Below are 15,372 nucleotides of genomic sequence, written 5' to 3' on the forward strand. Positions count from 1 at the left end.
TCGGGTCTCCTTTTCTATCCGTGTAATTCCATGAAAGATCAGTAGGATCGTTTTCTAAAATACCGATTTGGAAAGTAGAGTTTTCGAGCTGTAAAATGCTTTTTTGAACATCTTGATACGATCATTTTTGACGAAGTTACACTCTCTTGAATTTTGCCTATTTTTTGGAGGGTAGAGTAAATGATGCTTTAATTTTGTTGAAAAGTGTATATATATATATATATATATATATATATATATATATATACACTTCAGATTGGTTCAATTTGACTAAAATACAATTAAAGCTAAGTCGTTTCTTTTATATCTTTTACATCTCTACATGCTGCCTTTATTTTTATGCTTAAATTCTGACCATTATTGTCGAGCTACATACGAAACGAAACTCTTAGCATTTGTAATTTTTTCTCTAATTAGCGTACAGTTTTTAAAAATGTAGCGTATAGTAATTAACGTATAATATTAACACGTACTGGAAAAGTTAAAAATATTTTTTAGATATTTATTTTAAAAACACTACATATTCAATTTAAATATAATATAAAACAACTTCGCTTTAATTATATTTCAATCAAATTAAGTTCTCATAATCTAAAGTTTTCCGCGTATACATGAAAAGTATAATTAACTTAACGTACGATTGCATAATGAAATTACTGAAAAAATGTACAATTGTTTGTATTGTTAAAATTACGAACAATAAACAATCTCATTAATTATGGGTGGAAATTGAGAATTATTTTTATAGTGTAAGAATTTATTGAGCGACCGACGGTCTGCATTAATAACACGAAAACAATGCTAATTAGTAGGTAGAAAAAAAAGCCACTAAACAATAATGCAACGCGCGCCATGATGCGAAATCCTCGCGCTCATAACAATCAAGTTTGCTATTTATGCGAATAATTAATTTACAGCCACTCATAAATACCGTTATACCGAATCTAATGTCGCGAATTTTAATTGATATTCAACCGAATGTATCCACTCTGACCGATCTGAAGATTAACGATTTAAAATTTATCAAGCCGTTCTCTAAACCCGTTTAACCTGTCGCGTTATCTTATACAATCACGCGATGCTCGCGCATTTTTTGTGACGGAACGTCTGTCACGATGCCTCACGTGCGCAAACGTTTTAATCGCACATCATGTCGGAGAGGAGTGTCGTAAACGCACCCCCGTCGGCTCGCATCAGCCACTGTCACGCAGTTGTCGCCTGGTCGTAACTCGACGTGTCGGGGGCCCGCCAGTAGTTACGTCCGCGTTATGGTCAGACGTGACGTACGTTTGCGCGGCCGTGGCGGTTTATCGGCAAGTCAAACGCCACCTTACGAAACAATATCGGCCGCATGCATCACGCCCGCGTGTAGAAATGTTTGAGCTGTAAATAAACGTTTCTACGCCGGAAACAACCCGTGCAACCCGCGATCGTAAACGCGAAAGAGCAAATACAGGCGAGAAATGTATGGTAAATAAATTTCAAGAAATGCCCCCCCCCCCCCGTCTTTTGATTGACGGTCGTTTCCGTTCGAAAAAATTGCGCAATTTTTGGTCGTATTTTTTTTTTTTGTAGATTCGTTCAGAAACGACGCGTTAAACGCAACGAACGGGGCTGCTCTGATCGGGATTTACCACGCCGAGGTAAACGTCCGACCTTCCGAAATGTTCGTCCCCATCGATATAGTCACTCTATTCGGCTTGAATACGGTTTGGCTTTTGGCGCGGCAACGCTGGGCAGTTTCCAGAACGCGACCGGCGGTAATGATCGACGGTATCAGTATAGATTTTCATCAAATCGGCCGTAGCGCCGATACCATTCAGTCGGCCGTTCAGTCGTTCAGCCGTGGAATGCACCGCCGCGGGAGGATTACTCTCTATTATCGAAGCGATGCATATTGCGACGTCATAAAATCACGGGGGGGGGGGAGAGAGAGGGGGAAGAGAGCACCCGCAGGCAATCGAGAACGCACTCCGCCGCGCTCATGTTCAACGAACACCATTATCCTTTACGTGCATTATCGCCCCGCGCGCGTCGCGGAGAGTTATAAACAACTACGGGCGCGGATTCAGCGTGCGCCCACGGATTAAATCCCGACCAGCTCCTTCCGCGGCGCCAGACTCAAATTTCTGGCGCGGCGAAACGGGAGGAAGCACTCGTGTTTTTCCGAAAAGTTCACGCGCGGAAGCAACCCCGGTAACCTATCTCCCGTTATTCAGCAACAACAGCAAATTAATCCGGTTTACAAAAGGGACAGGGGAGAACGGGAGGGATCCCAGGAGAATCACGCGAATCCAAATAGAGAAAAAGTTTTATTGCAACGCGAGAACGCGCGAGGGGGGAAGAGGGGGGGAAGGATATTATATTCCCGTCCCGGAAAACCAATTCTAACGCAATTTGGATACAGCGTTAAAAAAACCGCGATGTATACCTTGTATATTTATATTTTATGTATATATAATACTGGATAGAAAACTAACGATACATTTCGCTTCTAGAGTTTCACTTGCGTCAAAGTTTCATACGCGAAAGAGAAGCGGGATAAATATTACATATAGAAAAAATTAGATAAAGACAAAAATATTGTATACAATATACATTTTTTAAGATTTGAAAACTATACACACGCAAAAAAATGACTTAATAATAGTAGCTAAATTTCAATAGCTGAATCAAACTTACACGGAAAGAACGATTTTGCTGGAAGATCAAAAAAAAATCTGAAAATAATTTTTGTTATAGCTTCATCAAAATATTTTGTCGAAAACTCAAGAATAATAAGCATTGCTGTAAAAAGTTTTGATATTCTAGCAATTAGTTTGACTTTCGAACAAAATTATTTTGATGCTGACCTAATAAAAATTATTGTCAGATTTTTTTATCTTCCAACAAAATTGTTCTTTCCGTGTAGCTATAAGAGCTACCGCCTTCAGTGTCATCGCTAATTTTAAATTCTGACTATTACAGATAAAAACATTCACTGTGACAAAAAATTTATTAACTGAAATTAAAAGCATACATTAGTACAGGCAGCTAAAAAGATGGCATACGTACCTAAATGTCTTATCATACACACATTTAGCACACAGAGCTAAGTTTATAGCTACGCGCGAAAATTTGATTTGTAATTGTTTTTGCAATGTGACCCTGCCATATGCACATCTACAGCGCATTTAACATTTATATTTTGCAGTATATAAGTTATATACTGCAAATATTATTACTCTATTGCGAAGATAAAATAGCATAGTAAATTCGGCTAAATATCATTTGATTTTAGCAGCAAATATTTTTTGCTGCAGCATCTACATTTTAATAACTAATAAATTGAACTTCGGCAGCAACGACATTAGCTGTCCCTATTTCAATGACACATCTTAGCTGCCATATATTTTAGCTTCATTGGCTAATCCTTTTTCTGCGTGCAATACGGTTGCGTATTCAGTCTTGACGCACTCGTAGAGGAGCGTACTTAGATACCCGCCGGAATCGCGCGCGCGACAGCGAGACAGTGTGCTTCCGTGCGTTTTGGCAAAAGTAAAACTACTTGCGTCGCGGTATATATACACCGTGATGTACGAAAGGATGCACCTGAGAGAGAGCATAAAATATTAGTGCGAGCTACTAATTTATCTCAATTTTATTCAATACTGTCCCATCTTTGAGAGAGCCGCGGGAATATGAGTCGGGCGCCGTATCTTTTTGCGGTGCAAACATATACCTACACACACACACACATACACGCACACACACACACCAATACAGGGTGTAGCCCAGTTTTATTTATACTGCGCGCGCGCGAAACGGGATAGGACGTTTATTAATGTCAGAAATATCGTTCGGCGGCATTCGCGTTGTTCGGAACGTTCCACTACTCACGATCGCCGGCGAGTGCGAGTGATGCGAATCCGATCGACTGCACATCGGGGTGCGAAACTAGACTTCCAATCTCTCTCTCTCTCTCTCTCTCTCTTTCCTACGTGCCCGTAACGTCGAGTTTCCGTAACTCATTGTCGGAGTTCAAGTAACATCCGCCTCCGCTCGCCGTAACTGCTCTTCTTTTCCTAGATACGATATCGATGTAACTAGCGAATCGGCAGTCTGTTCAATTATGACACTCAACCGTATCTCGACGAGCGCAATTAAAAATTCTCGAGAGTGGATGCATTTCTAAATGCCGGGCCCATTCCATCGCGCGTCTTCTTTTTTTTTCGTCGTAATAACCGTAAGTACCCCACGCTTTAAAGTAGATTGCGGCGTTCATTATCCCGCCAACAACGGCTGTAAATAATAAATGCTACCGTAGGCGGTGGGTCACGGTCGGTAGGATGTTTCGACGCAGTGTACGAATTTCGTGGACGACGCTATATATATATTTGATGAAGACGCGCCTCGCCGGAGATAAAAGCGACACTGCCACACAGAGAAAAAGGATTAATCAGCGCAGCTAAAATGTGTCTTTAAAATAGGGACAGTTAATATCGTTGCTGCTAAAGCTCAACTTATTAGTTGCTAAAATTTAGGCGATACAGCAAAAAATATTTGCTGCTAGAATTAAATGATAACTAATTCTATATAGCTATATGGAAAGAACGATTTTGCTGAAAACTCTAAATTAATCTTTACTGATTATATGTTAGATATCAGTCAAATCATTCTTTCTTTGTATTTTTTGTTTGCTCTTATAGTATAGTTCAAATTTCGCGCTTCAGTTTCACACCAGAAATGTCACTAGAATACAATATTCTTCCCGGGTTTATATCAGCGCTAGCTAGTTCCGCGGCGCTGCCTTTCGTTCGTTTCCGGTTGATTTTGGTAAGGAGGGTTCGGTCGTGATCCGCCATTAGTAATATAGTTTCCGACACATAGCAATAAAGCAAGATTCTCGTCATAAGGAGAAATTCAAGGCGTATTGTATTACCCTACACTCAACATTATAGATTTAAAAATTTTATTAGACCGTTAAAATAACTCTATCAAAAAATTGGTTATTATAATATTAAATTGTTTTGCAGCATTGCTTATCATTAATTTTTGAGTTTCCGACAAATATTTTTATGGTCCAATACAATTATTTTTGGATCTATATCCAACAAAATTTTTAGATCTTTCAGCAAATTCATCTTTCTACGTTAATTACTCGTGTTAAAGTACACTTTAAATTTTAGCTAATAAAATTGTATTTTGCAACAAATACATTTCATCTTGAATAGCTAACTTTTAGCAATGACAGAAAAGTTTGAACTAGCTATTGATATTTAGCTGATAATACTGTCATTTCTTTCTGTGATGGATGTTAAAACGTACCCGCACGGAAAGAACAATTTTGCTGGATACAGATCTCAAAATAATACTGGATTATCAAAATAATTTTGTTGAAAACTCAAACTGGTTGCAAAACGTTTTACATCAGCAGTGCTCATAATTTTTAAGTTTCTAGCAAAATTATTTACTATGTTAAATACAAATAAATTAGCTGAACAAATTAGCTGGTCAGCAAAATTATTTCCAGATCTGTATCCAGCAAAATTTTTAAACCTTTTAGTAAAATCGTTCTTTCCGTGCGCGCGCACGCACGAAAATTCGCTACGAATAATCCCAACTTGGCACATTTAGCCCTCCGTCCATCGTACGTTACAACGAACGTCAGTTTCAACCCGGTTGCAGCCGCGTAATTGACCTTGCATCTCGCGACTTTATTTCCTCCATCTATCTGCTCTTCGCACACCGGCGGCGGTAACGCTGTGATCGATCCGCGCCAAGCTGTCCGGGTCGACGTTGGGAAACCTGATAGCCTAGATATCAAGTGTTCGCTATTTGAGCGCAGTTTGCATCAGAGCTGCTGCAACAACGGATACAGTTCGATAGCGGGTTTTGTAGTCGTTGACAAAAATACAAAATAAATCCGCAAGTGCGCCAGAAAACAGAAGGCACACACGCGACTATTTGCTATAGGAGAACGAATCTCGAATCGCCGCACGCGAGCGCTCGAAGAGAGCAATACCTATCTCGCGTGGCACGTTGTTTACTGACTCAGCACTTCTGGTAAAATTGATATTATATTATGGCATTATTAATATATTGAAACTTAATATTTAAAATATTCGATATTTTTACGTGCTGTGATCACGGTTGTTGAACAATATCTCCGCGTACGGTTCCGAATTTGCAGTAGTAATTCTTAGAAAATAAAAAACACGTTTGAAAACTGTATATTGATATTTGACTGACGTGAGGATGAGAAAAGGATTGCCGGAAGGCAATACGCGTTTTCCTCGTCGACATGATGGTATGTTTTTCAGATGATGTGATCGTTTCAGGATGGACCAGCCTCCGCCTTGCCGTTGACCCAGACTCTGTCGAACATTTATGGCCGCAGATCGGCCAGTCCCGATGTTCCAGGCTCCAATCTAGATGAAACTCAGGTTCGTAAACGTGCAAATTTTGCGAAAGTGAATTGCATTTTTTAAACATATTTTCTCCCGCGACACGCACTGTCATTGTAAACTAAAATCTATTCTATTAGAACTATGAGAGGATCACATAGTGATCGTCACAATACGATTAATATTAATCTTTTGAAGTGTTGAAAAATGTGTTCTTTCTGTTTTGATTGCTTTTAATTGTTGTTCTATTGAATTTAATATAATAAGCTATTGAATTAAGCTATTGAATTTAATATAATAATTGATATAATAATTGCCAATCAGCTACAATGGTTTCCTGTATTCCGTGGAATTCGTGTGGATGTGTGTATTGATGGGTGCATGCAAAAAATAAGAAATAAGAAATGGTTCAATTAATTGTTATCTCGTAGCTGTGGGTAATAATTGTTCATAGGCTTGCGACGGTAAGCCGGTTTTCTGTATAAGTTGAATATGCTTGCGAAGATCCCTGGCTTACCAACTTGTTCGTTCGAAATATTCGCGGCAGCACAACCCAGAATCTACTTCACAGTCCGAAACTACCTCCGAGGCCTCGTCGATAACGCGATTTCCAAGAAGCTTATCTTCATCCCTGAGAAATAAGTCTTTGATCCCTTCTTGCAAGAAATATCTAATTTTCGTTATGAAATAATTATAATCATCAAATTGAAAAAGAAGAAGAATAAGCAACAATTATATGAATATATTTATAAATCGATTTTTTTTTTCAATTAAAATAATCGTTCTTCAATCTTATCTCTTCAACTAATTTATTTATATTTGAGATGACATTAATTTTATATTTATCCAAAGCGGCTTTTACGTTCCTACACGGAAAGAACGATTTTGTTGAAAGATCTAAAAATTTTGCTAAAAACAGATCTGAAAATAATTTTTTATTGAATCATCAAAATAATTTGTTGGAATGTTAAAACTGATAAGTATTGCTATAAAACGTTTTGATATTCTAGCAATCATTTTGGCTTTCGCACAAAATAATTTTGACTATTGAACAAAAATTATTTTCAGATCTGGATTCAGCAAAATTGTTCTTTCCGTGTAGTCAAGAGAGAAGGAAATTCCTTTACACTCTCGTAACTGAGCTTATAGATAAATCTCAGATAAGTACGCTTATAAACACTGAAGTATCTGTCCTGATTGTTGGAAATACGCGATACCTCTTGTCTATCTCTTTACAAAGTTTACATCTCACAGAGAATATGTAATATGACGATAACAACAATATAATGTTCTGTCTGCCGTAAATAGAACTTTGAAATGAAACAGCAGCGTGCAGTGTTTCACGAAAATGTTGAAACATGATATATATTCGCGATGCGAGTGTAATATGAAATGGCTGTTTTGAAAAATTTTATTACCAACGCGCGTAACTTAGCGCGTATTTACATATACATATGTATACGCGAGCCACCATGGAGTACGCGGACGCGGACAGCGGGAAAATCGGCGCTTACCGCATTTTTATCATCACTTAAATCTATTCGACGTGTATACCCTACAGGTCCCCGCCGTACTTGTCCGTTCGAGTAGCATCCGGTCGAACGAGCCGATATTTTCAGCGTGGAAATAAAAGCATCGATTTAATGCATATCTATCGTGTCTCGGCATTTCGCGGAAATCGGAATGAATATGCGCAGTGCGTGCGCACGTAAATCTCGATGAATACTCGACGGATTGCGTTTTCACCGGTGCCATCAACAATTTTCGCAACTAGCGCGAATTTATTTCGTTGGCTTCTTTTCATCGGAAATTCTTCTGCGTATCACATATATCGATATATTTTTTATCGATGAAAAGCGTGGATTCGTAATCTCTCATTTCGAGCAAAATTTAAAAAATTTAAAAAGCAAATTTTTTTTGCAATTAACTCTCGCTTTCACGTCCAACTGCAGCCACACGAAAAGTACGATTTTGTTAAATAATCTAAAAATTTTGATCTGAAAATAATTTTGGACGAATCAAATTATTTATTAAGAGAATTTTGTTGAAAACTCAAAAATGATAAGCATTGCTAAAACGTTTTGATATTTTAGCCATCAGTTTGAATTTTCAACAAAATTATTTTGATGGTCCAACAAAAATTATTTTCATATCTGTACCCAGTAAAATTTTTAGACCTTCCGGCAAAGTCGTTCTTTCCGTGCCAGGCTCGTTTAAATTTCATGTATTAACTTCGACGAGCTAAAACGGCTGGATTTAGCTGAAGTATACGCCGGCTAATGAAGATCAACGATTCAATTAACGTTCAAGGTGTTTTTATATAACTAACCGTAACCATCCTCTTGTTCCATTTGATATGCAACTAATTATATTAATACAAGCCATCAGGTACCCAACTACCGCTTTTTAGTTGTCTTCAAAGCTTAGCACGCACTTAAAGTTTAACATGAAAAGGGCATTCGTCTGCTTGAGTTTCTTGAGCGAAGACGATAAGGAGTTTACCTTGGTTAACTATAAACATAGAAATTAATTCGCTTTAACGTCAGCTGCAGACTGCAATTTTCCGCCGTCCTGCTCTTCATCCTTTCGCCGTCGTTATGGCGCAAGACCTTGCCGCGCAATTCTTCGCTTCGTTTCAGAACACGATCGCGCGGTTCTCGATTATCTCCTCATGTTCTTCCTATCAAGTCCAAGGTTTCCCGGCGCTGCAGCGAGTCGCTGCATTGTGCCCCGGCATTGTGCTCGTAATGGACAACCGATTCGCAGAATAAAACGAGTCCGCGAGGCCATTTCGTGAAAAGACCCGCGCGCGATAGACGGCTGTGCGTGACGGTTAATTAACCCGTGCGAGGAGATATTTCGCGTATTGTTGCGCTCAATATACGAGTATAACGCCGAAATGAATTCCGATACGCCGAAGAGCAAGCAGGCTAAATGATAAATCCAACAAAAGCAATCGCTGTACTCTCACTCGGTCTGCTTCGAGCCTCGCGATTTCATAATTTGTCGTCCCGAAGCTATATGAGCGTTAATTGGCGAACCAAGTTAGCTGTTACCATTGTTCGCTGCAACCAGCCAGAGACGCATTGATAGCCGCGAGATGCCCCAGCTTGTATACCAAATCGAAAATCAGCTGCGTGTCGTCATTATTGATGCCGTTTTGCGGTCCGCGTATTTACGGACGGAATACGGCGAAATGCTTGAAACAGAACCGGGCCCCAGAGGCGGTTACATTATGATGCATTCCGTTTGATTTGGGTAACCTGATTAACTTCGATTACGTGTCGATGCTGAGGTTTGTTTAATTCATTAATGATCGAAACGTCGATACCGCCTGCCGTTGTTACGCGTCAAGAGGAAAAATATCCATTAACGGAACTTTATTATTGATCGTCATTTAACCAGCTTCTGGAACGCTCGTCGTCGTTTTTTGTTATTTTTTAATTAACTCGTTAGAAAATAGAGAGCGATATTGTGCACGATATATGTACTTCGTCAGACGAATGTCCCCGGCTTGAATTAAATCGATAGAGTATTTGTGCGTTCTTATTAAACATAAATTAATTAATGAAATTTAATAAGTGACGCATACGTATTATGTTTCGAGATGAAATTCGCCGTAGAAAAAGTGAAAAAGCGATGAAAGCTGAGCTGTAAACGATTGTCCAGAACGCAATTCCGACGAAGTGGTCGGTGATTCTACCGTCCTCTTGGTGCGCGTGAAGTTTAATTAAGCGAGAATTTAATCGGGTCGCGGACGTAAATTCGCGTGCGAACGCAATTTCTTCGGGCATCGATCTTGGACCGCTACTGCGTCACTATTGTCTGAGAATGTTACATCTCACGTAACGTGGCCGTCGTGGCCACTCGACACTTAGAACGCAGAATTAATGGACAGTCACCAGTCGAGAGCCACGAAATAAATGGGAACGGCTCATTGAACTTATAAATAGCGCACAACGCGGCAATTAATCATCCGAGTTCTCATAATTTTGGATTTGATCGAAAGAAAGAAAAAAAAAATCAACTTTTCGGGGAGCCCTTTAAGACCGCCGTCCAATCGCGAAGATGCTTCGGCGTCGGAATTAGACGGCAACGCCTTCTTCGGAGGCATCGGCACGCTATTGATACCAGGCGTCGGGTCACTTTTACATCAGTACCGACGCCGACGTCTTCCACGCCGAAGTACAAAGCCGGCTGCTCCAAAAAGACCGCCGAGGCTCGATCGTGTGATCACAAGTGCAATCGTTTACTCCAATGAATTACTGCTAATTACTGCTTCGTCGATGCTGTATTGTAGTCTCCCGAAGAAATGTTCGCGAAATGACTGGAGCGTGAGCTGTATTTCGAGAACGTCAAAAATAGTGTGTGATATAGAGAAAACGAGGTGTATCTCCAACGAAAATGTATAATATTGTTGATTCGAATACGAGTAGCATTTTTTTTCTGAAATTTATAAAATTTAAAACCATTTTTATAAAACTAAAAGATATTTCTCTAAGATTTACGACATTAAAACGATCATGTTGACTTGAAAGTGATTTTTATCTGTCTGTATTTTTATATTAATTTTACGGAATATGTCATATAGATAATTTTTCGCTAGCAATCATCGATTTCGTTGAAATTTCTAGTGCTTATAATAGAAAAAAAAATTTATTAATCGGCATTACCACAAATAATCGACCTTGCTTTTCATGTTTTTCTTGGAAGAGATTACCTCGTGATCCGACGAGAAATATGGGATGAAGCGAACGAAGAGAAATCTTCGTAGAAGACGGTCGGAAAGAGAAACAAAAATAAAAAGGTCTATGCTTTCCGGTCGAACGATATCTGTCGTTGTAGAAACTTTGCCCGCATTTTTTTTCCATTGCTATGAAAACGCGAGATCGTGCATCGCATATAAAGATGTGTATTAAAGAAATTCCTTTTTGAAAAGATCAACGATATTGAAAAGTAGCGATGAATTGAGGCACGGTGATATATGAAATCAAGAGATTTACGATGGGATGTGTTTTCATGGAATAGAATGTTGATGGAGATTGCTCGCTGAAGTACCGAGTCTAAACTATTTCGCTCTCGCACGCGCGGTTTCTCCATAAACAATATGTGGCGGTGTTTGGTATTCTTGGAAGCCCGTAAGCGCTTCAATCACTCTGAAATTTTCCTTTGGTCGCGCTGCAAATTACGCTCGCGAGCATAGCAAGCATGTGGTACGCCCGAGCATTATCTATTCTTACACGAGTTTCCGTCAGTGTGAAAACACGGGTAAAAGGTTTCGGATAAAATACACATACGCGTGAGGTAGTTGTATTCAAAATATTTCGCTATAATGATCCAACATTAAAATAATAGTCAACAAGCTTTAATAGCAGATAAAATTAAAAACCGTTGAAAGTTTAAAATATTTCCTTTTTCAATCGACGAGTCATTTATCGTTATTATCTCTTTTCTTACATTTGAAAAAGTACTTTATCTCGCACAATTATATTCGTAGAATTGTCCGTACAATAAGTAGTTTCGGCGTAATTGCTCGAGGATTACTTATTAAAAGCGTGTCAACGATTAACCCAATTAATGCATTTCGCCGATTAGCGTTTTGAATGTTATTTTCACAGTCGCGTTGGCTCTCGACGTGAATGCGCGCTCAATTGCAACCATCCTTGTCAGCGCCTTTATTCGCGTTCAGAGAATGCACTCGACAATAATGGCCGCGATGCGCGACTGTGTCAGGGGGGAATAAAGCGCGTGTGGTGGAACAAGGGAGGAATAGAGAGACAGCCTGATACTTATGACACGCTTTCAGAACACAAGAAGCGGGAGAAAAGGGGGATTTGATTCGTGACATATATCCCCGACATATATTCTCTTCGCTATTGATATCGATTCGTGTGTAGCGGCGATGGGCACGCCCGCGATACTCAATTGAAAGCACTCGTTTGAGAAGCAGCAGGTTAAATGAATCGCAAAAAGTTACCGCGAAGCCTGAAATACGTATGCCAAAAAGTTCGAGCGCTAATTGAAAAGTTCGCCTCGCATTTTGTAAGGATTTCGAAATAATGTAAGGTGGGAGTAATAATTAACTTAATTTTTTTAACGAGAGAGAAAGAGCTAAACTATTTGTAATGTACCTACTGACAATTGAGCTGAAAAAAATTATTACAATATAATTATTGAGTATAATAATTATTGAAGTTGTAAAAAGAAAATTCTCCGAGATTTGCAACAAAGAATGCAGGACTTTAGAGCTAAAATTTGTCCGTGAGGGAAACGTTCAAAATCGATTAATTTTTATATTACTGGACCTGCTGAACTCGAAACTTAAAATTGTCCACAATGCGGGGTCACAACTTCGTGAAAATGTAATTGTTCTACACTAAAGCATCGTTTTGCAGCCAATATTTTCTAATGAACTGAAATGATAGGGTAGGCGAATCGGATCAATGTAAGTTTTGAAACAGTTATCGATAATTTTTCTGTTTCAAATGAGCTGTTTTATGCCTAGTTACATATAGCATGATAAAACAACTCCTTTGAAACAGAAAAATTATTGATAACTGTTTCAAAACTTACATTGATCCAATTCGCCTCGGTCTACCCTATATGTGAACAAAAGAAGTGTTTTTTATTAATGTTTGAGAGAGAGAGAGAGAGAGAGAGAGAGAGAGAGAGAGAGAGAGAGAGCGAGAGACAAAGGGGTGAAGGGGGAGGAAATACGGAAAGAGAGCCATATGCTCATTTTTATCGAAATTCTACAATTTGCTTCTATAATGCTTTGCAGCAAGCCTGTCCAATACTTTACTCGCGAACTAACGTTTCTACTCGCCATCGTCTCGTTAAGTGAAACAGAGAGAAAGCAAGAGAGAATAGAGCAGTCAGTGACTGATGGACACATCTCTAGAGCATTCTTTTGTATTTCTTGTGTTTTTCTTTTTGTCCATCTCGCTTATCGAAACTAAAAACTTGACTGATTGTGAGTTTAGCTTGCGACAAAAGTGTTGGATAGGCCCGCTTTGCAGCTCACGCTACATTTCTTACTTCCTTTCTTGTTCACTGCAGCAACTCACATACGACTTTTTCTTTTCTTACATTTGTTGTTTCTTACATATCTTCGTATACTTTTTTCAAATCATATTGATTCATATTTCTCATTTGCATATTATTTTTACAAATACTCAAAGCTTACTTCATCTGTTCTATTATTCTTGAATTGAGTTCGGAATAATAAATTGCGTAACTATAGCTAATAAATATGTTAATTATAACGTTTTTCTAAAAAAAAATCACGTTTATCCTACATTCACAGAATGCTGCATACTGCAAACGTTGTAATAAATGTTACAAGAAAAACAGTGATGAGTCTATGACAGCTTTTACAAGCAGCGAAAGCACCCCACTCGTTAATACTAACGACGATTCTTCTATTTCCGATAACGGATCTTCAATATCAAATTACGTTTCAGTCACTATTAATCGTCGAGTCATTTACATGGATGGTGATAACAGAAATGTACATGTATCCATGCACGCAATCATAAATGCATGCACTTATATTATCATGCGTCGTGCAAAAATATTAGGGTAATTCCGCACCTATTAAAAACTTAATTTATCAGGTACTATTAATTATGGTTAAAATAAATGAACTATACCAGTAAAAACTTTAGACTGTCTATGAAAAAAATATTAGGAATCCAAAATATTTATTTTTTATATTTAAAAAAAATTCTTTAAACCCTTGCATTTTTATCGTATAAAAATATGGGTGGGTTATACGGCTACTCACGGGTGGAATGAATGACAAAAAATATACAAATAATCTAAAGAGCTAAACACTTGTATTTTGCTACACTCTATCCTTTACAATTCCTCTACACTTATGTATCACGAAATAACCACAAAACCTTTTATATTTCCTACAATAATCATTTTATGTAGATTACAACTTATGATTGCGCTATACTTATTACGGTGATAAATCGATTTAACTTGCAATAATTTTATAAATATTAACACTAAAAAACTGAAAAATTATAACACAATACTAATATAACATAAAGGTATGTAACAGAGTGGTTGCGAGAAAATTACTTTCACTTCTTCTATTTTTTCTGACTTCTGCGGCATAAATCCTCCGCGCGGCGTATATACCGGAGTTACTTTAATGAAAAAGTCTTTCACATAATAAATTGAGAGAAGGCCAATGAATGTCACAGCAGAATCTTGGTGCTTCTAATATTTCTGTGTGAATTTCACATACATATTCTAATTTCAACGAACTGCGTGCCGTTACTTTCGAATTCAACGCAGATCTTTGCTTGAAACAAAACTGTATTATTACGTTATTAAATTGATAATCAATTTAATAATTACTAATGCTAAAAAGGCTTCTTTTTTGTTTACAGTTATTTATTCATTAGAAAATATTGACTGCAAAACGAGACTTTCATGTAGAAAAAATTATGCATTTTCACAAAGTTCCCCGCATTGTGGAATTTTAAGCTTCATATTTGAGACAGGTCTAATAATATAAAAATAAATCGATTTTAAACGTTTCCCTTGCGGACAAATTTTAGTTGTAAAGTACCACCGTTCTTTATAATTATATATACATACATCTCAAAGCGCACAGCGAGCGAAGAATGTTTTGGAATAATTGCGTTTAAAAATATTTTAAACACAATTATTCCAAAACGTTGAAATAATAAAATACTTAAAATTGCATTAAATAATGCTGCCCCACTTTTAGAATAATTACCTTTGTAATAGTTTTGTAAAATTAATGCAGCGCAAATGGCAACTGTGTTTAACAAGATATTTATGCATTTCAATTTGCTTCTGTTCTTCTTTTGCCGTTATATGTATAGCGTTCTCCATTTCGCTTGTTTGCACGGCAGCAAATCGAGTGGACTTTGACGGACAGCGTATACCAAAAAATATATATATTCGGAATATCACGCGCGGCCGGACTGTTTTCGCACGATGA

General features: G+C 38.0%; 1 protein-coding gene across 8 annotated transcripts in view; it reads left to right on the top strand.

Annotated features, from left to right (window-relative positions):
* Positions 1-15,372, top strand: part of LOC105460273 (disks large homolog 4) — a 305,292-nt gene that overhangs the window by 73,316 nt on the left and 216,604 nt on the right. For all 8 annotated transcript variants that reach the window (XM_011706715.1, XM_011706708.1, XM_011706727.1 and 5 more), the window contains exon 3: positions 6,321-6,425. In XM_011706715.1, the coding sequence (XP_011705017.1) occupies positions 6,321-6,425 (105 nt within the window). The remainder of the gene's footprint in view (positions 1-6,320; positions 6,426-15,372) is intronic.

The sequence above is a fragment of the Wasmannia auropunctata genome, unplaced genomic scaffold (assembly GCF_000956235.1).
Source record: "Wasmannia auropunctata unplaced genomic scaffold, wasmannia.A_1.0 LD336101.1, whole genome shotgun sequence".
In the NCBI taxonomy this organism is placed as follows: Eukaryota; Metazoa; Arthropoda; class Insecta; order Hymenoptera; family Formicidae; genus Wasmannia; species Wasmannia auropunctata.